The following is a 27347-nucleotide window of genomic DNA, read 5'->3' as shown; positions in this document are numbered from 1 at the left end:
GTTCATGGGATTGACTCCTGTGTCTGGCTCTGTGCTGACAGTGCAAAGCCTGCTTAGGATTCTCTTTCTTTCCCTCTCTCTTTGTCCCTCCCCTGTCCCTCCCCCCACCACATGTGCTGTCTCTCTCTCAAAATAAATAAATAAACATAAAAAAGGTACCTTGTATCAAGTCTTAACTGTGCATGAGGCAATCAGACAAAAAATAAAATACAAATCACCCAAAGAAAAATTAAAAATCACTTTCTTGGTTGATTTTTGAAAAGCATGATACCTTGTTTTCATATCTATAACTGTATAAAGAATTGAATTAGCATTAAGATCAGTGACAAAACATTTTAATTCTTTCTATTCCATTATCATTCTAAAATAAGAAAATATGTCTATGTGTAATTTGATGACAGAAAGAATATTCAATAATTAGCAAGAACACTTAATGGTAAAATAAACATTAACTGTACAAAAGAAGAAATTAAAAATATTTATTACTATAGGTAATCCATGATTTTTATATTTTACATTTCAACTAATATAACATTTGCCAAAGCCAAATGTATGACATCTTTAATTATATAGGCATTTACATGCAGCACACATTGAAAATTAAATATTTCCCTAAAGTAGAGACATATATTTATTAGCATAATCTTATTTTGAATAAGATAGAATTAAATGATTCAATGAGACTGGAAATAAGAACATGATCAATGGGGAACACTTTCTTTCTATGAGCCAATGTAGCAGATGCATGAGTCTCCAGGGCCTTTGACTCCTTGCTTTTTTACCTCCTCTCATTTCTAACTTTCATCCCAATCCTAAAAGTCTAAGCATGAAACCTAACTACAGCTGGGGTAAACTTCCTCTGGGCGTCATTCAAACCACTGACTGCCACTATTTTAATAGCAGGTTACTTATGTTAGCAGGTAAGAAGATGCTCCTAGTCTCAACCTGGAGCTATGTATGACCTGGTCATGTTTCTGTGACCACCAGAAATGTGCTCCACTTATTGGGTAAGCCCATGTTCATTTAGGAATGAGCCCACATGTGGATCCTATTCTCAGTTATCAATATGGGTTATGTTGAACTTGGAAGTTCTATAGATGTGAATGTGTCTTCCCCAAAGTTCCCGTTTCTGGTTTATAACTAGAGGTGATACAATGCTTATTCATGAGCCAGTGTTAGTAACACAAGAGCAAATGATTGTCTTCTCCTATTGTAGAACCAGATCACTTCTACACTCTCTATGACTGAAAGAGAAAGAAAGAGTCTTCATCAGTATGGAAACTGTGTTCTGAATATATGGATATCTGAGCAATAAATTGTTTAATCTAGAAAAATAATCCAAAGTAGATATTGGGTCTAACCATTGACAATTTTGCAAAAGCTTAACTTTAATTCAACTTTACAGTCTCATAAAATATTATTACTTATTTACTTCTTTTTAATTAAGTAATGTTTTTGGGATTATGAATGGAATGAAGTCAAATGGAAGGTTTTACAGGATAAATTGGCAGATATAGTATGTGTTGTTAGAATGTAAATTTTGATTTACATTTTAAAAATCCATTGACATGGTGTATTTTATTTTAAAAGATGTACCCACTTGTAAAAAGTAAATATTCTATATCTTAAAAGCAGATTACAAATTTGCCATCAAAATGAACAAAATTAATTTTCTTTATAACCAAATGGCAACATCTGACTTTACATCCTGGAACTCAGCACAGGTGAATGAGCGTGATCGTCTTCTAAGATTTGTTGGTCTCTGAGGTCTTCCTTCTATCAAGTCTAAATAGATGTCAGATTTCAGAAAACGTGTGTAACTGTCTTGTTCCATAAGCTGATACACTCTGCTTTGTGCAGCATCAAAGCTGTGTAGGGTGGGTTGGGTGATGCTCTTAGTAATAACTTCTTTGGTGTGAAAATCAAGGTTAACCTAGATGATAATAATAACAAAAAAGCATGAATATGGTCAATCTACTTAAGTAAACACCTTTGAAAAACAAAGTGCAGGACTGATCCAGTGTTGGAGTGGGCATAATGTACTTGAATGCTTGGGTGATTTTCTTTGTTATGGGTCTAGGGATCCAATGATTTACTCTGGGTTGGCATTTCATCAGGGTCTTCTCTTCCTATGCTCCTGGTCCTTCTCACTTCTGCTAATTTAAGATAACGAAACATAGTAAATATCATAAAGACCATCAGGGTAACTCATTTTCAAAGTGGAAACTAAGCTTCACAGAAATCAAATTATTTTGAGTGAGGGCAGTGAGTTTGGGGCATATCTAGGATTTCAATGTGGGGCTTTTTTTTTTAAATCACCATGCTCTTTTCATTTTATTATGATGCTTTCTTACAAACAAATGTGTGCTGAAAATGGAGATCTTATAAAGATATAAAATCTTACAATGGTTTTATGAAACTACTACTGCTATATCTGATTCTGGTAGAGGTGTTTTCAGGTAAGGGTCCTTCCTTTTCCCTCATAGGTAGCACCATAAAACTAGCTGTTTTTAAAAATCCATGTATAAGGTTGGCCATGGGAAAAACAGAATAATGCACTGAAACACAGAACCAACTGAAACATGCTGAAACAAGAAAAACAATCATCATTCCATGTGAAATGATATCCACATAGACGATGCTACCTCATGGACAATAGTAATTTATAGTAAAACAGAACTCTTACCAGTGATAGACTACCAGTTCTACTCCTTTAGCGAAGAAACAGTATTTTTTGAACACACAGAAATATAGAAACTCTATTTAAATTACTTTTGAGGGTAGTCAGGTAATATTGGCTAGTTTTATAGCTATTGTTTTAGTGGTTGTATCACACAGTTATCTTACACTGAGCTTGTGGTCAAAGAAAATCACAACTGTTTTTTTTACTTGAACCATTGCCAAATTAGGTTTCCCTCAACTATTTATTATGAAATTTTCTTTAGTCTATCTTAAAGTGGAGGAATAATTATTTTGGGGCAATCAAAACTTTGCATTGGTAGATGAGTTCACACTAAAATGGCACATTATACAAACTTTTTAATTTCTCTTGCCTTCCTCACTTATAGAAATCATTAGTTTTGATGAGACATTGCTTATATTTAGGTTATTAATATGGATAAGTGAATGAATCTAAATGCTGCAAATAATTGCATTGACTCTTAGTCTAGAATAAAAATAACCCCAAGGAATGACTTCAATTATAATTTTATTTCCATGGCAAAGTCTTACAGTGAATTTTGTTTGTATGTAGGAATTTACATTAATACCCATTTTTACTTCAGTGAAATATTGACCTTTTGGTGGAATGTATGAGGATATCAATTTGATCAAGGCAGACTTTCTCAAAAAATTTTTCAAACAGTTTTAAATTTTTATGATCATCTTTACTATACCTCTTGTGGAGCATCATTCTGTATAAATTTCTCATATATTGCTTTTGCTTTAAGGATAATTTGTTGAGGGTCTTCGCTTTTTTTGAAATCTTCACAGGCTATCCAAAATTCAATGTTTTCCTCACTGAATTCAGTTTTAAGAAATCTGGTAAAAGTCTCTAGTCCATCTACCAAGAAAAGAAGTGATATATTTTAACTATAAAATATTAATTAAATGCTGAGAAATTATATTACATAATATTATTTTTTACTCCAAATATTTATTTAAATTCCAGTTAGTTAACATGCAGTGTCATATTGTTTCTGGTGTGCAATTTAGTTATTCATCACTTATATATAAGACTTAGTGCTCATCACAACAAGTGCCCTCCTGAATATCCATCACCTATGGAACCCATCCCCTGCCCAACTCCCCTCCAGTAATGTACTACTTGATATTAAAGTACAATTGCAAATGTTAACAGAATAACTACCTCTTCCCTCCAGTGCAATGAAGTAACACACATCTTGAAGAATATAATGAGGGACATCATGTAAATAAGCTGTAGTCTTCACAATTATAAAAGGTAAGTATCATTCCTGTTGAAATGAGGCTGGTATCACACTTAGATCTGAGTAAGAGTGACAAATCCCTATTCAGGACCTTGCTTGGGTTTCTTTCAGATCTCTCAGCACCTCTCTCAGGGGTGTGGGCGTTATTCTACAGAGCCAAGAAACCATTCTATCTGGAGTTCATCCCCCCAATTCTAGACTATGCTTTTGTATACAGGACCCTGGAATTCCCTATCTAAAAGCTCTGTGTTACCAGGGTTTGCATGGTCTTCTTCCCTAAATTCATCCACTAAAGGCACACTGACTCAATGGTATGTATATCATTAGGACAGGACTTGGATCTGCAGGCTGGGGTGTCCAAAAAAATGTACAAAAAGAACTTTCACAGTGTGGAACCAAACCATGAGTGGAAAGAGAAGAAAGGCAGTCCATGTTGACAGAGTAGAACTGTAAAAAGTCTGAGAATTTTAAATTTAAACTTAATGGTTACACAGTATATTTGTCTAAATAGAAGGATGAAATATATACATTTTTGACAGTTTGTTAGCTTGATTTATAGCTCTTAAGCATTTAGACATTTAGTATGGGAGTCTCCATTTTTACTTTTTTCCTGAGCTCCTTCAATGTTAGTCATTGGTATCAAGCCTTTTGGAAGACAACCCGGTTTCAAGTTCATATTCAGCCAGTTACTATGTGGTCCTGAGTGAAATACTTTTCTTTCATTGCCTCATTTTCTCAATATTTAAAATTAAGATAATGATGATACCTACCAGATAGGGCTGTTTAGAGAATTAAAAGCATTGATTTCAGGTGAAGATGGAGAAGGAGGACCCTAAGCTCATTTTGCTCCATAAATAGCAACCACATCAGTGTAAATAACCAAGAGAATGACCTCAGGACTGGCAGAACAGACACTCCACAGCTAAATGTAGAGAATGTAGGGAAGAGGACACATTGAAGTAGGTAGGAAGGAAAGAGACATAGTTAGGAGTCAAATGGATCCATACGATCGTAGGAGGAAGGGATGCTGAAGGCCCTGAAAGGGGAGAGAAATGGACCCTCATGTCAGGCACCCCAGGCTCAGCCATAATAGTATAACACACATAACACACATAGGAGACACCCCTAATGCTCCAGATTCTGCTGAACAGGGGACATCGCACTATAGGGAACCACAAGACTTCTTCATAAGGCCATTACTTTCAAGAGCAGATCTAGCTGACTTTCCTAACACATAGAAAGATATACATAGAGCTAGACAAAATGAGGAGACAGGGGCTATGTCCCAAATAAAAGAGCAGGACAAAATAGAAAAATAGACTTGGGGAACTCAGCAATACCATCAAGTATAATAACTTTTTCATTATACAGATCCCAGAAGAAAAAGAGAGAGAAAAGGGGGAAGAAATTTTATTTAAAGAAATAATAGCTGAAAAATTGCCAGTCTGGGGAAGAAAACAGAAACCCAGATCCAGGAAGCACAGAGAGACCCAACAAAATCAACCCAAGGAGGTCCACACCAAGACACATAGAAATTAAAATGGGAAGAAGTAGAGATAAAAAGAGAATTTTAGAAGCATCAAAAAAAAAAAAAAGGAAAACAGTTACATACAAGGGAAACTCTAAAAGTCTATCAGTTGATTTTTCAGCAGAAACTTTGGAGGTCAGAATGCAGTGACATGATATATTCAAAGTGCTAAAAGAAAAAAAAAAAAACAAAAAAACCCCAAAAACCTGCAACCAGGAATACTCCATGCAGGAAGGCTAGTATTCAGAATAGAAGAATAGATAAAGAGATTTCCAAACAAACAAAATTTAAAGGAATTCATGACCACTAAACCATCCCTAAAAGAAATGCTAAAAGGAACTCTATGAAAGGAAAGGAAAACCATAAGTAGAAGTAAGAAAAGTAGAAAGCACGAAAACAGTAAAAGTAAGTATATCTATAAAAAATAGGTCAAGGGATTAAGAAAATAAAAGGATGTAAATTATGACACAAAATACAAGTATATCACTAAAGTAAGTCAGCAAACCATGAGAGAAGTAAACAAGAGAGGAGAGAATTAAAAGTGTTAAAACATGCAAGGTGCTTAGATCAGTGACTGGCACATAGTATGTATACTGTACGGGTTTCAGTGGTGGTGGTGATGATAATGGTCTTGATGACTATTATTTATTTAAGGTTCAGTCAGGTTAAGTTTTCATAGCTAGAATGTGGCAGGCTTAGAATTCCTCTCTAAGACAAACTGACTTTAAAACTAGTGCTCATTCAACTTTTTATGATATTCTACTTTTTAAAATTTTTTTTTAGATTATATATTTATTTATTTTGAGAAAGAGTGCTCTGCACTGTCAGCAGAGAGCCTGATGTGGGGCTCGAACCACAAACTGTGAGATCATGAACTGAGCTGAAATCAAGAGTTGGATGCTTAACTGACTGAGCCATCCAGGTTTCCCTGATAGTCTACATTTTTTGGCCTATATACATTTTAAAAAATGAAACTTCTTCATTTTAGAAAATTATAAATTCACATGTTGTTGTAGGAGAACAGAGGTCCCATGTACTCTTTATCCAGTGTTCACCAAGGTAACATCTTCCAAAACTATACAGTTGTTGTTGAACAATGCAAGGGTTAGGGGTGCCATGCAATCAAACCCATGTTGTTCAAGGGTCAAGTGTAATACAGTAAGTATCACAAGTAAGATAATAATATGCTACCATTTGTTTAACTATTTGCCCATTGAAAAACATAAAGAGGCTGGTTTTTTTAAACGTATTTTACTTATTAGAATTATTTTACCCATGGATTATTATAACAACCTTCTAATTAGTGACCCTGGCTCCAGGATTCCCTTATTTCTTCCCACAACCTCTTAGTTCATTATCCACAGTCTGGTTAGTATTATCTTGCTAGTATAGACCTTATCATGTCTCTTCACTGTTTAAAATTTTCCAGGTGCCCTTCATCTCTTTCCACTCTCTTTTTCACATTTTAAGATCCAAGAACTTAGAACATTGTGCTACAGTTGCTTGCTTGCTTTTATATCTCATGCTACTTTTTAAGATTCATGAGATGAAGACCTTTGTCTAATTTGCCACCAAATGTCCAACATGAAGAAAACATTCAATAATTACTTACTGAAATAAATGATCTACAAATAATTAAATACATGAGAAAAAATTTCATTAAAAATAAAAAAAGTTTTGGAAAATGTTTTGTGTTCTTCATAAAACATCAATTCTATAATAATTAGGAAAGAAATTGTTAAAGCCAGTACGTATAAAAAGGCGATAAACAAAGAAACAAAACAAAAAATCTTGTCATATTATAAATATGGATACATAAGGTATTAAATTAATAATATATTCATTTAAAAGTCAAAACTTATCTTAGCCTAATGTTATTAAATATTTAATTAATGTTCTAATTTCAAGCTTGTCAAGCAGAATTTTTATTATAATTTTACTTGTTTGAGCAAACAGAAAGGGAGAGAAATGGCAACTGATGAATTTTATTTCTGAATCTCTATTAGTAAGTTGGAGGTTGGCCTCATGAGTTTTGCCAAGGTGAGCCTTCTACTGAGAATTGGGTCCATGGTGTGTTAACAAAATGACAACATCAATATTCACAACCTTCAAGGTTAGAGTTTGTGGTAAATGCCATCCTATGTAATTTCAGACAAGCTGAAATATTTTCCTGGGGGTACATTGCTCCCTTTTGGATATCACTGTGGGCTATTCAAGCATATTCCTAATTCTATTTTGTATTCCTAACTTTGGTCAACTATCTTATTAAATAAGTTTGTTTTCATCCCAAATTCTCCAGTGAGCAACACATTAATTTATTTAAAACATATTTATTGGGGCTCCTGGATGGCTCAGTCGGTTAAGCAGCCGACTTCGGGTCAGGTCATGATCTCGTGGTCTGAGTTAGAGCCCCGCGTCGGGCTCTGTGCTGACAGTTCAGAGCCTGGAGACTGTTTCAAATTCTGTGTCTCCCTCTCTCTGACCCTCCCCCATTCATGTCCTGTCTCTCTCTGTCTCAAAAATAAATAAACGTTAAAAAAATTTTTTTTAAATAAATAAAAAATGTAAAACATATTTATTGAGTGCTAATTATATCCCAGACACTGTTCTCAATACTGAAGAATCTAGCTAAACAAAGTCGACAAAGTTCTTGATTTAATCTACAGAGCCCCATGTTAATTAGAAGACATATTTACTATTAAACTATAAATAAGAGGGTCATGACAGAGTAGCAGGAACCAAATTTGCCCTCTGACCATACATAACCATAAAACTTGACCCAGTATCAAGGCAGGAGTTTTCAAGCATAATACAACTGGTAATAGGAACTGGAAACAGTGAGAGAAAAGAAACATATGAAGTGAGCCCTTTCTGTCTCTCTTTCTCTCTGTGTTCCTCTCCCACCCTCTCTCTTTCTCTCTCTCAAAATAAATAAATGAAATTAAAAAAAAAAAGAAACTGACCATGAAGTATCCAAAATATTGGAAGTAGCATGCAAGGACAGTAAAAAATCTATTATTAATTTGTTGAAGAACATAATAGTTAAGGCATAATGAGTAAATAAATGCAAAAAACTCAGCATAGAAACTGAAACTACGGAATCAAATGGAAATTCTAGATCTGAATCTTGAAAATATCTGGGGTAAAAAGTTATTGAATGGGCATGACAACAAATTAAAGAAGAAAGGGCGAGTAAACTAGAACAGAGTTGAATAGAAATTATTTAATCTAAGGAAAAGGAAAGGAGGAAAAGAAAAATGACCACACAAAATTATGGGACAACCGGGAAATAAGATGTAACCTATAGATTCCATTTATATCAATGATGACATTACATTTAAATGGACTAAACATTCTGATTGAGTCAGAGATTGTCAGATTTTATTAAAAATTAAAATGACTATATATTGGCTATAAGAGACACATGCTAAAAATAAAATACCAGGAAGGTAGTATAAAAAGATGAAAATGATTCACAAGGTGTTTTGCATAAGAAATCTGTATAAAAACAATTTGATATGGCTCTCTCTCAGTAGAGAGGGAGGGAAGGAGAAAACAAAACAAAACAAAACAATACAAAACAAAACAAAACAATACAAAACAAAACAAAACAATACAAAACAAAAACCCAAAAACACAATTTGATGTGGCCTGACACAGTGACTTCAAAATAGCATCTTTCCATTTCGTAATTGTAAAGTGGTCAACTGTTACTAGTAAATAACAATCCTTCATATACATGATCTTAATTGTAGACCTTTAACATATGAAGAGCTTTAATAAATGAAGCAAACTGGAAGAACTGAAAGAAGTAAAAAAATTATAATATAATTGTAGATTTTAATTGTATTCATGTATAAATTTATAGAACATGTAGACAGAATATTGATAAAGTAACGTAAAACATTATCAACCAAATTGACCTAATTGCTAATTATAAAACACTTATAAAATTCAAGAGAACAAGAAAAGATTATCCAAGACAAACCACATGCTAGATAGGGTATAAGATAAATCTAAACAAACTTCAAAAGACTGATACCTTACAGAGTATCTCCTTTGCCCACAAGGGTTTTAATAAAAAATTATAACCAGTAACATAGCTATAAAAGTCTCTATATATTTGAAAATAAAATACACACATAAATTCATAGGTCAATATGGAATTACATGAGAAATTAGGATATATTTACAATTGTATTATAATGAAAATATGGCACATCAAAATTTGTGGGGTAGAGTTTAAACAATATTTAGAGGAAAATTCATTACATGTAAAGCTGTACTAATAAAAAAAGGGTATGAAAATCAAGATTTAAGTTTCTACTTTAAGAAGCTTGAAAATAAGAACAATTTAAAACCACAGTAAGTAGAAAGGAAAAATAATTAAAAACAGAGCAGAAATCTATATGAAGGAAAAAAAAACATAGAGAAAATTAACAAAAGCCAAAAGTTGGTTCCTTGAAAATGTTAATAAAATAGAACCCTTAGTAAGCCTGCTTCACAGTAGGAAGCAAATCAGGGATATTACCACATATCTGGCAGATAGAAAAAAGACAGTAAATATTATGAACAACTTCACACCAATAAATGTAACTTAAATAAAATGAGAAAATCATTAAAAAAAGAAAACCTACCCAAAATGACGCTGAGGAAGTGAAAAATCTGATTGCCCTAATCCAATTAATAAACAGATTTTATAATAAAAATATTCTCTCTTCTCCCCAAAAATTTTGGGCCCAGACTTGGTGAATTTTATTAAACATTTAAGAAAAAGTGTTCTAGTGGTACCTGGGTGGCTCAGTTGGTTGAGCATCTGACTCTATTTTGGCTCTGGTAATGATCCCAAGGTCATGGGATGGGGCCCTGAGTCAGGCTCTGAGCTAAGAGTGGAGCCTGCTTAAGATTCTGTCTCTCTCTGTCTCTTTCTCTCTGCTCCAACCTGTGCTCACATGTGTGCACTCTCTCTCTCTTTCTTTCTCTCTCTCTCCCTAAAAAAAGAAAGTATTCTAAAACAGTGGAGGGATGAATACTTTCCCCCTCATTTTAAGAAGCTAGGATAACTCTCATAACAAAACCTGCCTCCTCCAAAATAAATAAAATAAATATTAAGAAAGAAAGCAAAAAGAAAATTACAGACCTAGATCCCTCATGATCACAGATGCAAAGATTCTGAAAAAATATTAAAGACTTAAATTTAGTAATATATTAAAAGAAGCAAGCATTCTAGCATTATGGTGAAAAAATACTGTGAAATAAAGTGATAGCTTTTTTTTCCCCTCGATTCATTTTCACCTATATTAATTTCTTATACTCACTTCTGTCTAGCACTATTCCTTACGGTCAGTGATGGTGTCTAATATAAAAAGTTCTGAGGCACCTGGGTGGCTCAGTTGGATAAGCAGGTCACGATATCATGGTCTGTGGATTTGAGGCACACGTTGGGCTCTGTGCTGGCAGCTCAGAGCCTGGAGCCTGCTTCAGATTCTGTGTCTCTCTCTCACAGCCCCTCCCCCACGGGCACACACACTGTGTGTGTGTGTCTCTCTCAAAAATAAATAAATATTAAAAATTTTTTTAATTAAAAAAAAAGTTCCATATTGAGTGAAGCAAGAATAATGAATCTATTGGTAGAATGAAGGCAGTTAAGAGATCTGGCATTTGTGACATGTTTAGAGGTTCTGAGGGCTAAGTGCTGCTTATATGCACTACCACATTTACCATTTAACTTTTACAACAGTTGCTTGGAATATGTCTTATATTCATTTTCATAGATGAGGAAACTGAGTTTCAAATAAGTTCAATTTCCCCAGATCTCATTTTCAAACAACAAAACAAAACAAATTGTAGAAGTGTATCTGTCTCAGGAAGGTAACACTTCCTATGGTAGGCAGAGCAACAGCCCTCCACAGATGTCCATGCCCTAATCCCCAAAACCTGTGAATGCATTACCTTACCTGGAAAAAGTGAGTGTGGTTAAGGACCATGAGATGGGGAGAGTATCCTGGATTACCCAGATGGATAATCAAGTCCAATCTAAGCACATAAATCCTTAAAAGCAGAAAAAGGCAGAAGAGTGGGTCAGAGAGATACAACACAAGAAGGACTGTTAATGACCTTGAAAATGAAAGAAGATGGTCATGAGCCAAAAAATGTGGTGGCTTCTAGAAGGTGGGAATGGCCATCAGTTTACAGCCAGCAAGAGAATGGAGACTTTGGTCCAAAACTACAAATAACTAAATTCTGCTAAAACCCTGAATAGCAGGAAAGGGTTTCTCCCCTAGACCCTCCAGAAGGGACAGCAGCCTATTCACACCTTGACTTTTTTTTTCAATGAGACCCATACCATACTTCTGACCTACAAAGTTATAAGAGAGATTTGTGTTGTTTGAAGCCACTAAAGTTATAGTAATTTGTTACAGTAGCAATGGGAAACTAATACAATCCTCAAATGATGCTTTACATTTCACCATTTATTTCTCCTATATATAGAACTTGTCCTCTTTGTCATGAAGCATCATTTTTTTTTAATGTTGTAAGCAATTAAAACATATATTTGAAATACAGGAACAGAAAATGACAACCTACAAGTATTTCCAAAATATTGACTATGGCATCACTCCAACCACAACCATGACAAAAGAATCATGTCTCTACCCACTGCTCCTGCCGCTGGCGTTTTTACTGAGATAAAGAGGGAGATTCTGCCATTTTTCTTTCTCAGTAAATTAACACTGAGCAGATGTTGATGGTTAACTGTTCGTGGAAAAACGAGGAAGACAAGCAAAGATCGGGCTTACAAGATTTGAGAAGGTATCAGTTAAGACTGACAAGCAACTCAGAACTTGTCTACAGTCACTAGATGCTGGTAAGATAATTCCTGGTTAAACAGAACTTTCTTAAAAAGCTCTTAGTGCTAAGCAGTTCCTGAGTGAGTCAACAAATTCTTATCACTGAGAATAGCAAGAATGATCAATATAGGTGATATTTAACCACTTTCCTAATTTCTTTAGCTCACTTTGTGTTTCATTTTCAAGATTTATTTCTCATGTTGAGCGGTGTGCTTTTCTCAGAAGGTGCAAGGGAAATATGAATGGGTAATGATTCTCTGAAGCATTTTGATACACAGAAGCTTTTCCTCAAATACCTAAAATGTATACGTTTCAGACTAAAAATAAAATTCCTGCTATCATGGGGCGCCTGGGTGGCTCAGTCTGTTAAGCCGCCGACTTTGGCTCAGGTCATGATCTCGCGGTCCGTGGGTTGGAGTCCCGCTTTGGGCTCTGTGCTGACAGCTCAGAGCCCGGAGCCTGTTTCGGATTCTGTGTCTCCCTCTCTCTGACCCTCCCCCGTTCATGCTCTGTCTCTCCCTGTCTCAAAAATAAATAAAACGTTAAAAAAATTAAAAAAAAATCCTGCTATCTTACAATGAGACAATAATCTGTTCCAGGTTAAACCTAGTTTAGAAAGAGGAAATAAATTATAAGCTTTATTGGGTTTGTGAATAAAGTTACATTGACCCAAGTGAAGGAAAAAACTTTTCAGATTTCAATTTATTCTATCCACATGACATGTATAAGCATGGTTGATCAATTTTTAAATGCCAAATTATTCCTAAAGTGAGTTAATAAATGTCATAATTTTGGGAGAATATGATCATTACTTTTCCTATTAATATATCTCAATTTTTGCACTAACATCCAAAAGGGATCATCCATATGCCAGGCAACTGAAATTGCTACATATTAAAAATAACTTTCTTCATCTATTTTATTTATGAAACACCTAGTATGAGCCCGAGAACTGTATTATATACTGAAAATGCAATAATATTAATTATAATGGAAGTTTTGAGTGTTTGCTAAGGTCTTGGCACATTGCTATATGACTTTTATTAGTGCGGCTCCATTTAATTTTCATGTCAACCTTGTGGAGTAAGTCCTTTTATACCCATTTTTATAAATAAAGAAGTTGAGATTCAAAGAGTTAAGTTGCCCTAAATTTATAGCTGGTAAAATATAGAGCAGAAGTCTGAACTGTAGTGTATTTTGTTCAAAGTTATAAACTGCCATAAAACAACAAAATCCCTAGTGTTGAGTAATATGAAGGTTAATGGACAAGGCACGCACTTATATACCAAGGACTAAGGAAGGATATTTGTGGGATGATTTATTCTATTTGGAGCAGCCCAGGAAAATCAGCTTGTATGGAATTCAAATCGAAGACTTCAGAAAATAGCACAAATGTTTCTTAAAATACAGTCCTTTAGTAATTCATAAAATATGAGTGTTGACTATGTGCCTGCCATTGTGCTCTGAAATACCATGCAAAAGGCCTTTGTTACCATGATTGGTCTTGAGTTTGATATGGACACTCAGAGTGAAGTCCAACTCTGAATAGGAGAAGCGCTATGTGCTAAAAAGTGCTGATAAGTGGGAAAATCAAAGTGAATGGATTTTGTTGGCATATATGAATACAATAAAAAGAAGAAATACTGATTCAGGAAATGAGTTAATAATGAATGAGGGGTGGCTGGGTGGCTCAGTCGCTTGGACCTCTGACTTCATCTCAGGTCATGATCTTACAGTCGTGAGTTTGAGCCCTGCGTGGGGCTCTGTGCTGACAGCTCAGAGCCTGGAGCCTGCTTTGGATTCTGTGTCTCCCTCTCTCTCTGCACCTCTCCAGCTCATACTGTTTCTCTTTCTGTCAAAAATAAATAAACATTAAAAATTTTTTTTTGAAAAAATGAATGAGAAGTATTTAATTTTAAAAGTTTAAGTAAATTACTTTTTAAAAAGTAATATGCTTAACTAACTAGAATTTAAATAAAAACTTAAAAAAAAAAACAGTAAAAAGCAATGTTGTGAAAGATTATCCCAGCACATGAGTGACTTCCTGTTTCTCTTACTCTGGGCAGCTGCATTGTCAGGTCACCATGGAACCACTGCTCACACGGACGGAGTAACTGACCAAACAGTCCTTTAGAAGGCAGCAGTGGTGAATGCAGCTGCCATAAGTGCCTGATGGAACCTATTGGGATTAGAATTCACACTGGAAGAAGCTGGCTCAATGTGTCATACAAATATGAAACACTTGTGATTGCATGTTTCTAAATTGAAACGCTGGCATCTGTTGGAGTATTTTTCTGATGCCAAGAAACCAAATGAAACAAAAAGTCAAGAAACTCTGAAGTTGGAAACTCAAGTACGGTATTACTAGGTTGCATTGTTTCCCCTTTAATATTGGGCTTTATAGCTCTTGACCCTACACAGAATGTTGTGGTTACTTTTGCAATAATGATTTACTTATGTAATCCATTCCTAGTTTTAACTGGATTTTACTTATTTTTATTGTTAAACAGATTAAGAAATTGAGTGTTTAGCTTGATTCAGATTGACTCAGAAATTTAACTTTGCAGAACACTGGAATCCCTTATCTTGCAGAAAATCAGTAACCGAAAATCGGGAAGGGCAAGTTGAAAAGCCACAAGGTAGAAAGTGTAAGGAGAAGTACTCATTTCCTTCCCCAAAAGTGAAGTACTCATTTCCTTGCAGCCTTTACTCAGTCAGTAATAAGTATTTTCCACAGTATAATTAGTTTATACTTTTAAATCAAGGGGGTGCAATGACCTATATATTCTATTTCTCTCATCTATTATGAATTATTCCCAGAATTAAGTTTATTTGAACCACAATTCAGGGTGCAAAAAGTCAAGCAAATACTCATTAATGAAAAGGTCAAAAATATTGGAGTTATTTGTAATGACTGGAAAAAAGGGTGCATAGGAAAATATACAGTTATGTAGTGGAAAGATTTTCTTATTGATAGAGACTCCCCGCAGGAAGCAACATCCTCTTTCACGTCCTCAATTATTAATTATGTGAGATGGTTAGAAAAATCTCTATTTATGATCGATTACTCTTCCACATTCTAGGTGTATGCTTATAAAACCCTGCAAAACTTCTGATGTAGTTTACCAGGAACTAAATAAGTTCAAACTCTGACCTGTTATCTTCTCACAAATCTTGTTCTTCCACCTCTTTTTCTCATCTTTAAAAGGCACTGTCATCTTCCTATTTAATGTGGAATAAAATCTAGGGACCTTTGGCTCATCCTTTTTCTTCGTCTCATATCTCTTCACCATCTCACTTTACAACACACGTACACATTCAATCAATCACCAAGTTTATCCATTTTCTTGCTAAAATAGCACTTACTGTGAGGTTAGCTTTTATATTTGTAACAACCTTGTGGGTAGTCCATATTACATGTATAGAATTCTACGTTTCTGTCCATCAGAGTTTTCTGACAAACTCTTCCAAAATTTGTCCCCAACTTGATTTCCCAATGTGTTTTTTTCAGTACTCTGCCTCAGTGAAAGATAACTGGTTGCTTTTCCAAGTTACAACAAAATCTCTAGCACTTTTCCTGCCTTTTTTTCTCAGCTCAGGAATTATTTTTTCTTCTGCCTGTTGAAACCTTGTACCCATTTATCCAATCTCTAAAAATTTTTTGAAAGGCTACATGATACATTGCAAGTTATATAACATTTATAAAACTAGCTAATCATTTTCAAACATATATTGATCAACATCATGATTTTATTTTCAAAGATGTCTTACATGGAACATACCTATATACATACAAACACACACATATATATGTAAGTATAATGTATATATATGTATATATATAATCTTATTGGTATTAATTGGTTTGCTAACTTCATATTAATAGCATTTACTTTTATAAAGTCAATCAGTGAATGAGGAGACTGATAACTAAATATGAAATTGGTGATTATGAATTAGATATAATCTGACATTGGTTTTTGATTTAATCATAAATTTTATTTCTATTAAATAGCATTTGGAAATTATTGATTTTTGGAGGGCTGCCTGGGTGGCTCAGTCATTTGGGTGTCCAACTTCGGCTTATGTCATGATCTCACCATTCATGAGTTCGAGCCCCACATCAAGGCTCTGTGCTGACAGCTCAGAGCCTGAAGCCTGCTTTGGATTCTGTGTCTTCCTCTCTCTCTGCCCCTTCCTTGCTGTGTTCTGTCTCTCTTTCTCTTTCTCTCTCAAAAATAAATAAACATTAAAAACATTTAAAAAATTACTGATTTTTATATGTATAGTTAAATTATAGACTTTTATGATTCATTTCACAATTCCAGACAAATTTGTCAATAAACGGGGATGGTGGAAAAAAATGTATCCTAATATCTGTATAGAAACAAATGAGGAATATTTTATTTTAGAATAGATTTGAATTTACAGAAAAGTTATGAAGATAGTGCAGTTTCCTTATATCCCACAACCAGTTCCCTCTTATTATTAACATCTTACGTTGGTAAGGTACATATATGATAATAAACAAATACTGAAACTTTTTACTAACTAAAGTGCATACTTTGTTTAGATTTACTTGTATTTTATCTTCTGTTTTTTTAAAAGAGTAAAACTACATTTTAAGAATGAAATTTGGATAAAATAGTGGAGTTATTAAATACTCCATGGATTCTGTCGCTTCCATGGAAGATATAGTAAAAATCATGCTTTTTCTGTTTTAGTCTTATCTGTCTATTGTGTGTCACTGTAAGCCATGCTTCCTTTTTCAAATTATTTTTCTCAGCAGAGAATTACTTTCTTTTTAATTCCCTAAATTAAACTGGTTAATGCCCCACGCCTATGATGACTCTCCACTTGGGTGTTCTCTCTTCTTGTCCAGCTGGTGAATTTTGATTAATCCCCTAAAATCTAGCGTAAGAACCATCTACTCTGTGGCTCCATTTCTAAAGATACTAATAATCAGCATACAGTGCTTTAAATATCAGCCATTTTTGTCAAACTAAATACTCAAATTTCCATCGTATTTTGATTCTACATTTTGTTATGTATCACTACATTTCCTATTTGCCTAAATTTAATACAATCTCTATTTCCTTTATATAGACATGACATATAGAATTTGAGAAACTTACTCATTTAACCAAAGGGGAATTACATAAAATTTGATAGAGTAAGATCTTTCTTAAAGTGTGTGCATATGTGTGTGTGTGTGAGGGGGGAGGGTACTAATGAGTAAGATCTTTCCTTTTTTTTGGTCTGGAGTCAAGTCAGTAGAATTGAGCTGAATTTAACCATTGTAACCAAAAAGACCTTTTTAGCTGATTATTTTAAGCTTTATTATTTAATATTATGATAAGCTTTGCAATTAAAAATAATTGGATTTTGAGGGATTGATTAAACGAATACTAGTAACATAATTTTTTTGTGAATGCCATATAATTTAATTAGCACTTTGATCATGAACAATGATAATAATGTCCAAGTGGGTCAGTGCTGACTTTTGTTATCATGTTGAACTCTCTTGATTCAAATTGCTATTTTACAGCTCTTTAATATTTCCACCAGCAGAGAAAAGAGAGACAGCAGCAGATTCAATTTTTTCCATTCAGGTTTGACTACCTGCAAAGCAAAATGATTACAGAATGCCAGGGGAGAATTTTCTGTAGGACTAATTAGCCTTGCTAAATCTTTCTTCTCTCTGAGTCGTGAGAATATGATGAAATTATTATGTACCAATTTATTAAGTTCAATAAATAAATACAGCTTATATATTTCTTTTAATTGAAATTTAACCCTGTTGGGAATGAACTGGAAAATAGAAAAAGATTATTAAATTCATTGTTTATAATTCTAATTTTTTCATAATACCAGTAATAATTCACATTTATGGAGTGTCAGTTACTGGTTTCGTATTCATCATCTCATTTAATCCTGAGAGAAACCCATTCCTACTGGAGTTAAAGACACTGTTATCTCCATTTACAATTGAAGAAGCTGAAAGTCAGAGACATAAGGAAGCTTACCTAAGATTATGCAATCATTATGTAGCTGAAGAGAACCAGAACTCAAATGTCAAAGGAAACGTGGGCTAACTTTTTCTTCGCAACAAAATTGGTTATATTATTTAAGAACTTAATATTTATCAGGTGATGGACTGGGCTGAGCCTCCACAGATGAAAAGACATCTGCTTCCTTGTAATAAACTATCAAATTCCAGAAAGAAAGAAAAAGAAAGAAAGGAAGAAAGAAAGAAAGAGAAAGAAAGAATTCCATTCCTTTTTTCTCTTGCTGTGACTGGTGAAGAGAATAAAGGGGGATGTGTTCAAATGTTGGAAATACTAAGAAATAAGAAAAGAAACAAATTTGGGGAGCATAATTAATGATGGAGGAAAGTTTTATACAGATTGTTGTAATTATTCTTAAGCACTGACAAATTCCTGAACCAAGACAGTGGAGTTAGTGAGAACAAGACAGATTTGACATATATTGAGCAAGAATTGGAATAATAGTTAAAAAATGATTGGATATCGGGGATGAAGAAAAGTGAGCAGTTGAGGAAAGATGTTTAAATTACTCTTCTCCAAAATATGGACCGATACAGTATTAAGGTGAAATAAGGAGAAAGGAGTAAGAAGTTACTTTTTTTTTTAGCATCAACTTCTTTCTTATGTCATTTTCATTGATTACATTCTTGCTTAAATGCAAGCCTTGGTTTTTCTACCTATATTTTTCTTTCTCTCAGTCCATATTACAATTCAGAGGTACAATGTATTTTCATTGGAAGAGGGAAAGTATTCAGGGATGGTGTACAGAAATAGAATTCTTGTGTCAATAAATTCAGGGAAGCATTAACAGAACACCAAGACCTTACAGAGATGGACAACTAGGAAGGAGAAAAATACAGAAAATGAAGACAGACAAGAAAAGTTGGTGTTTCGTCAAACAGAGCACAGTACTTGAGGCTGAATTACAAGTAGTGCACTCTTAGCTGTCCTAGCAACAGAAACCTCTTCTTCCAACAGAAACTTTAGAATGTGAACTCCACTAGGAATACTATACACAGTAGAGTGACAGTACAGTAGTTTAGCTAGCCTCATCTTGGAATGGTCTGGGCAAGAGCAAGGAGGGTTTGTGTTTTAGACAAAGAATGAGGTGAGGAACCAGGGAAATTGTGAGATACAAGTAAAAGTGGTGCACTTGAGGAAGTGTGTAATGGTAAAGTGTTTCTGAAACAACTCTGCTTGGTTGCCGAAAATGATCAACCCTGTGGTTCATAGGCCCATCGTTTACTCAGTTAAACTTACCAATTTTGCTTCATGAAAGGAATCAGGGACTCAGTAAAGACAAAAAATGCTCACACCCCTGCTTTATGTAAGTTGACACTACAGAGTAACAATCTAGGCAGCCTATCTTCTGACTCATGCTTTATCATAGTGTTGAATAGTCAAACAAGGACTCAATATTTGTCCTCACCTTCCATGTCACCTACAAAACTCATCATAAGAGATTATTGATATGAGGAGTGAAATATTTACAAAATTTGGAAAAATAAGTATTTTCATGAGGGTTTCCTGAATTTCCAATAAAAGAATTTCTTTACATTTTAGATCACTTAAAAATAAAAGTAACATAGGATAATCAAGTATTTAAAAAAAACAAGGATTGGGAAACCTGGGTGGCTCAGTTGGTTAAGCAGCTGATGTTGGTTCAGGTCATGATCTTGAAGCGTGGGACTCTGTGCTGACAGCTTGGAGACCTGAGCCTGCTTCGGATTCTGTGTCTCTGTCTCTCTCTGCCTCTCCCCCACTCATGTTCTGTCTCTCTCTCTCAAAATAAATAAACATTAAAAAACTTTTTTAATAAAGAAAAAAAAGGATCTTAGGGTCCCTGGGTGGCTCAGTCAGTTAAGCGTCTGACCCTTGATCTCAACTCAGGTCGCGATCTCATAGTTTGTGAGTTCCAGCCCTGCATCAGGCTATGCACTGTCAGTGCAGAGCCTGCTTGGGATTCTCTCTTCCTCTCTCTTTCTGTCCCTCACCTGCTCTCTCTCTCTCACACACAAAATAAATAATAAATAAATATTAAAAATAAAAAAACCCAAGGATCTCATTAAAAAAATCAATAAATGAAAAATTTGAAACTGTTAATCATGACACAAAGAGGTAATATTTCAACCACAATAAGTATTTCTCAGTAACATTAGAATATTGAAGAAATACTTTCCATTTGTTGACTATTCTTTTAGTTATTTCTCTTGATCAGAAACTCAGATTGCCGTCAATTACCAATCAGACTACATTTTTATTGCAGCCTGTTTTGTATAGTTACATGCATATTTTGTGCAGTTTTCCATTAAGATGTAAAGCATTTGGGGAAAATACCACTAACCTTTATGGGAAAGCAGTTTGTCAAATGATTCACCCCATATCACTGCTTCTTCAGGGGAGACTCTGTTCAAGAAACAAAATGTTTATAATGGAGTATGCAGAAAGTCTGTTTATGGATCTGCTCTAACATATGCTATTACACTGCTCTTTACAGTCATATTTCATGGGGTTTCTTCTTTTATTATTATTCAATGAAAGTTGTTTTTACATTGGAAATTTCAAAATCATTGGTCAAGTTTAACATATAATAAAATAACATTCATTATTTTCTCATGAGTGTACGAATCATTTTATTTAAAATTAATCATGTGTTAGGTTAAGAACAAAGGAAAGGAAATCAGGTCACTTATCTTTTTTATTTTTTTAAGAAAACAATTTATTCATTTCTGCATATCCAGTTTAATTCAACAATTAGAAGAACATAAACTGACGGTATCTTTTAGTCAAACTTTTTAACTGCAATTTCCTTGAAGCTCTTACCACAATATGCAGCAATTTAAAAAAAAAAAAAACAGATACAGGAAGTTTGGCTAATGAAGTTCTAAAGGGATAAGAAATATATTTAAAAAGCTGCAATACAACAAGTATTTTAGAGTTATAATTTACAGAGTATAATATATTTGTTTTGGATCTTTTATTGGTCATATTTCATTCTTGGAAGAATCTGTATTATACTAGTAGATAAGGCTATTTCATTTTCTGTTTGAATTGAAGAAATGGCCTAAAGTGACAAAACATCCCTTTTTGTGCTTTCTTTCTTTTATACCTAGAGGAATTTTTTTTTCAAACTACTAAAGGAAGAGATGAATAGCTCTCCTCTATGACAATATTACATTGTGAAAACTCTTAAATTAATGAGTATTTCATCAGTTTATAAGGAGTAAAATATATCATTTAAAATTGACAGGTATATAATTTTAAAAGAGCACCTTTAAATTTTTATAAGGTTATTTAATTTGAGTTATTAAAATAGTTTAGTTTTATGGAATATTCCTAGTTTTTTTGAAATGAGATCTCTAACCTTCCTTATATTATGGTGTAATTTCCAATAAAATGCAAATCCCTAATTTCCTCTTTCTTAAACCTTTAATGTTAGAATCAGCAAAATCTTCCCTGAAATAATTAAAAGTTATTCACCTTGTTTCTTTGGCCAAGTTCCCAGATCTGCTGGAGGGGGGTTCTTCATGAAACTCAAGTTTCTGCACAAGAAGACTTAGCCTATTTCTTTTTTCCTTAGCTCTGAAATGAAAACGCATTAGCTTCAGGACTATTTGGATGACAATTAAAATCTTTCCTTCTGACTGTCGAACAAATTTGGAATTGGTAATCACCTGAACATCCCTTCTCATCCACCACCCACTCTCCACACACTCAAAATGTTTTTCCTAATGAATTTCATTCAATTTGTGGAGGAATTAGGAGAGCATATGTGAAATATATTTGTTTTTTCCCACAGTGACTAGGAAGTATTTGAGGCTATATTTTAATTAAGATTGTTATTACTTCTTTTGTGTGGTTAAAATTGTTGCATTAAAAAAAATAAAAACACTTTAGATTTGACAGTTGTTTACGCCTAACAAAGAGACCTTTTTCCTCCAGTTTTAACAGTACAGTCAATATATTTTCAACCAGATATTTTAAAAACAACTGCTAACAAATATTCAACATCAATCATGTTTTTAGAAGTATAAAACTGATTTTACCTGATTTTGGCTTCTTTGCTGGTTTCTTCTTTTCCTAAACCATGTATTAACTTGAAAAAAGCTTTTTCCTTTGGTTCACACATATTTAATTGAGAAAAGAAAACCAAAGATGTTTCCATCTTCTTTCTCTAAAAGGAAGAGATGCCTAGCTTATTACATCTTTCACTTGTTAATGGTATTTCATAGTTATACATGGTACAATAAAAAGTTATCTCAACTCTGTCAGCAGTGCCAAAGAAAACCCCCAAAAAAACAATAACAAAAAAAGAGTCCAGAGCTGTGTGTCTGCCTCTACAAAAAAGTAGAACTGAGGAACTGAAGTACAATTTGGTTCTGAGTTGTTTAGGGAAATGATACTACAAATTTGCAAAATGACTCTTGGTCCCTAAGATAAAGACTAGTATTACCACAGTGGAACTTCTCTTTCTAGTTTGTGCAACCAGAATGATGCTTTAATCGACCCAAATGACACTGTCATTTCCCACAGGAACTTTTTAAAACATCTTTAAATGTGTATAGTGTGTATTCAAATATGTTGTGGTGAAGTACTACATCAAACATTAGGAGATATTTTCCCTTGTTCTTAATTTTTTTTTGTGCATATTTTAATTACAAGGAGTTAAGTAAATTTCATTTACTTGACATAATGCTATGTAATGTAAATTACCTTTGATTAACATATTGTATCAAAATAAGAATATAGATCATGGAGTTTTATAGTTGAAAGAGACAGTAGAAAGTATTTAATTCAATAATTTTTAAGCATAGTTTCATGGAATGATTTTAGACATTTAAGAAATTTTTAAGCAGTCCATGGTAAAAATGGGGATAAAAAGATAATATGTAAATTTTTTCTTAAACTACATATATATTAATATGAAGAATTTACTTATTTTGAAGTTGCCCTTCTACCTTTTTGATTGTTAAAAAATTCTTTTTGATGAAACATTTTAACTAGAGATGGCAGGTTTTGTGTTTGTTTATTTTACGTCCTTATTAAAAAAAAATGACAACTCCAAGTTGGTTAAACATCCACTTATTCCACTGTTTTAAGACACCTACATATCTAAGAAATACTGATGTAGTCCATAGTTTACATTTTGTAGAAAAGGAAACCAAGAATGATAGATATTAAGTGATTTATTCTTGCAAAGCCCCAGAGGTCAGTGGAAGAAAAGATCTGGAATTATCGGAGCCTTTGATCACCAGGAGCATGTGATTTAGTCTTTCGAAAAGTCTTTGATCTCCAGTAGTGGATGCTTTAATTCCTCTAAAATTTTGTCTATTAAAAAGGAAGTTAACAAATGTATAATAAACCTGTTTTATTTTTAGTCTTTTCAAATTATTGATTTCAAGAAAATAGTTGACAGGGATGACACCTAGGAGCTCAAAACATTTACAGAACTGAAATTAAAGAATATTTAGTATATATTTATACACACACCCTCCTGATTTGATAACTTTTATTTTGCACATATTTTTATAATTTTTTAAAAAGTTTATTGATTTATTTTGAGAGAGAGAGAGAGCAGGGGAGGGGCAAAGAGAGAGGGAGAGAGAAAGAATCCCAAGCAGGTTCTGCGCTGTCAGCACAGAGCCTGACGTGGGGCTTGAACACACGAACAGTGAGATCATGACCTGAGCCGAAACCAAGAATCAGGCATTTGACCAACTGAGCTACCCTGGTGCCCCTGAACACATTTTTAAATTCATCTTGACTGTTGACTATAATGAGACTATATTTGAAGTACTATATCCAGAGGAGAGACAGAAACTTACTGGTGTTTTCATTAGATGTGTTGAAATTGTGTGCAAGCTCATAGAACTAAGGAGAGAGATATTGTGAAAATATGGACACAAGGAAACTACATTAAAGGCCTGTGTAAAGATCTGAAAGAGAACTATGAGATGTGTGGATTTACTCTTTTTGTATGCAAACAGTCGGAAGCAGGAGAGAAAGAAAAGGGTGGATGCTGCATGGTGGCCAGCATTCTTGGGCACAATAATCTATTAAATATATATTTTAAATGAGAACAGTCTTTTATATTTACCTACAAGTTAATGATTTCCAGTTCTCTTCACTTCTTTGTGCAGAAGTGCACAAGTCCCTTAGCCTGAACACCTTTAACATTTGTTGTCGTGAAGGTCTGCTGAAAACGAATTTTCTCAGCTCTTGATATTCTGAAAATGTCTCTTAAATTTTTTTTTTCCTTCTCAGTTTGAGGGATATTTTCACAAGATAGAATCTAGGTTGACAGTTGTTTTTTCTTCCTTCAGCAACTTTAAAGATGTTGTATTTTTGTTTTCTGGCCTCCATTATTCCTGTTAAGAAGTCACTGCTAATTCGTTTAAGAGTTCTTACATCCTAATGTAAGACTGTGACCACTTTTCAGATTTCTTCTTTATCTCTGGTTTTTAAAGACTTGATTAAGATATGAAAGGTGTTCATTTTACTTGGGATTCGTTGAGCCTTTTGGATTTGTGGGTTTATAATTTTTGTCAAAATTGGAAACTTTTAGGTACTAGCTCTCCATTTTTTGTTTCCCTTTCTCACAACTTCAGAGACTCAAATTACAGGTATGTCTGACCTCTTGATATTGTCCCATTAGTCACTTAGGAAATATTCAGTTTTTTGCCTCTTTTCTCTCTGTTTCACGGATATTTTTCATCGCTATGTCTTCACAACAATTTTCGCCGATCTTTTTTGCCACAATGCCTTATTTGTTGTTAAGCTTATCCAATAATGTTAATTCACCTCCAGAGATCTGATTTTTTATAATTTGAATATTTTACCTTCATTATGTTTTTTAATGTTCTTGAACACATTTGAAATACCTATATTGAAGTTTATTTCTGAAAATTCATCTCTGTGATCTGGGTCTGCTTTTATATTTGTTTTCTCCCTGATGACAGCACAGTTTCTCAATCCATCAGATGTCCAATAATTATTTATTGGATGCTGGGTATTTGAATTTTATGATGTTAAATATCAGAATTTTGTTGGTCTTCATTAATGATGATGGAGTTAACATTGATCAGCAGTTATTTAAGTATCAGCTTTGTCTTTAAAGACTTTTATTTAAAAGCTTGATATTATGGGTGCATACAAGCCTTAATTACTGAGGTATGATGACACCTAAATTTATAATGAATTCCCAGGGTGTTCATTAAAGCTTTCCTATTTTGGATGTTAAGAAATTGAATGTCCCTCAGCTCTGCATGAGCTCTGAAAATTATTAACTTATATCTTATGGTAAGTATTCTTTGCCAATACTCATGGAGTTTTATCCTGCATGTGAGCTGCTTGGTAATAAGCCAGACTCAAAGGTAACCTTGCACAAATTTCTTGTACTCTTTCTAATACTTTGTCTTGCAAATTTCTGCCCCCCTTACTCTTGATATTTCCTCAGCTTAAAATCGTATTTTTTTTTTCTGTTTAAGGAATACCCCTGTAAACTTCTCAGTTTCTAAATGAGACTGATATTTCTTCCCCACACTAAAGTCTTTTAAGAAAGTGATTGATGTTGTATGGTTCATTTCATTGTCTCTCATATGTTAAGGATCTCAGATTCCTCAGTGTCTAGAAACAGTTATATTACATTTATTTTTTCAGTTTTGTAGTTTTTTTGGCAAAAGGTAATGTATTTATTAATTAATCATGGCCATGGCCATCATGATCATGGCCAATTAGTCACGATCCTGGCCATCTTTTACCTGACATATGTATGTCCAATTACCTTACTGAATTCTATTATTGCTCATAGAATTAACTCATAGATTTTTTTCAATTAGTTTTCTTAAATTTATCAATAAATAGATTCTGTATAAATATTAGTAGTTTCAACAAACCCTTTTAAAATTGCTATACTCTAATTTATTTTCCAGTCTAATATGATTGGTTTATAACTTCAGTGTAGTAAGTTGATAGTTGGAATCCTCACCTTCTTTTCCATTGCATTAGGAAAAATTAAGGCCCATTAAAATTAGGCTGGGTTTCATACTTATCTTTTGTGAACTTACACAATTTATACAGTTATGTTCCTTATTCTCCTTACTATAACTTTGTATGGAATTTAAATTTGATATATTTCTCTTGTTTATTTTCTTTTGATACATTTTTGTTGTGAAATTAGTTTTCTTGTGCTTTTAGAAAGGACCAGGTTTCAAGGAACCTTTTCTATTTTTATTAAATTTCAGTAATCAGAGTGGAGGTAGTATTTATATTATTCTGAGAATAATTTAAGAAATGAGTAATTAGTGGATGTTCTAATTTATCATTCCCTGTGCCAATGAGAAACTGAATTCTTAGGGTGAAATAAGGGACACATAGATGCAATAGGAAACAGTTTAATTAAAATCTCCTTAGTCTTGAAATTTGATGGCAAGAATCAGTATCAACTTTGCAAGTTGATACTTGATTGGTCACAGTTTCTAGTCTTTTATATTGGACACAGGATATATATTTTTCCTACCTGTAAATATTTCCTACCTCTTTCCACTATAAAGACCTATATATAATTACTAATGCATTAGCATTAAGACCCAGATTGTGGTTTTGAAATGTCACCCCTTACTAAAAGCAGCTTAGGTTTAGTGGAGATATTGCTGATGTCTGAGACAGGAAATGAACATGCTGAACTGGTCAATCTTGTCATGTCAGTTAGCAAGTAACTATCAAAGACAAATAGAATAGATATAAAAGATATTCAAGGGCTGACACTGCAAGTCTTCCACTAAACAAAATGAAATCCTTTGAATTTGAAGAATTTTCATAATTAGACTGGATTGAACACATTAAACTTATTTATATCTGTGGGGTACATAATATTATCTAAAAATAATTGTCTACCTTCAGAAGATTATAGAAATTAACTTATTATCATGAAAACTTGTTAATAAAAGGAATAATAAAGAATTAAGAAGTTTTC

The 27347-nt window shown here is 33.6% G+C and overlaps 1 protein-coding gene across 1 annotated transcript; it reads right to left on the bottom strand.

Annotated features, from left to right (window-relative positions):
• Positions 1–465: 465 nt before the first annotated feature.
• On the bottom strand, positions 466–22757 carry RGS18 (regulator of G protein signaling 18). The gene is made up of 5 exons (XM_019465614.2): positions 22420–22757; positions 21854–21955; positions 20718–20779; positions 3396–3562; positions 466–1933 (listed from the first exon to the last, which is right to left on the bottom strand). Exons 1-5 carry the CDS (start codon positions 22536–22538, stop codon positions 1676–1678), a joined length of 708 nt encoding a protein of 235 aa, XP_019321159.1. The 5' UTR covers positions 22539–22757; the 3' UTR covers positions 466–1675.
• Between the last annotated feature and the right edge of the window lie 4590 nt (positions 22758–27347).

The sequence above is a fragment of the Panthera pardus genome, unplaced genomic scaffold (genome assembly GCF_024362965.1).
Source record: "Panthera pardus isolate Hobbes unplaced genomic scaffold, ASM2436296v1 HiC_scaffold_21, whole genome shotgun sequence".
In the NCBI taxonomy this organism is placed as follows: Eukaryota; Metazoa; Chordata; class Mammalia; order Carnivora; family Felidae; genus Panthera; species Panthera pardus.
The sequence above is the reverse complement of the archived record's forward strand: the minus strand, read 5'-3'. Positions and strand labels throughout refer to the sequence as shown.

Coding starts and splice junctions, on each gene's coding strand:
- RGS18 (XM_019465614.2), bottom strand. CDS start 22,538: ATGGAAACATCTTTGGTTTTCTTTTCTCAATTAAATATGTGTGAACCA. Junction 21,956..22,419: donor AGCAAAGAAGCCAAAATCAG/GTAAAATCAGTT, acceptor TTTTCATTTCAG/AGCTAAGGAAAAAAGAAATA. Junction 20,780..21,853: donor AACTTGGCCAAAGAAACAAG/GTGAATAACTTT, acceptor TTTCTTGAACAG/AGTCTCCCCTGAAGAAGCAG.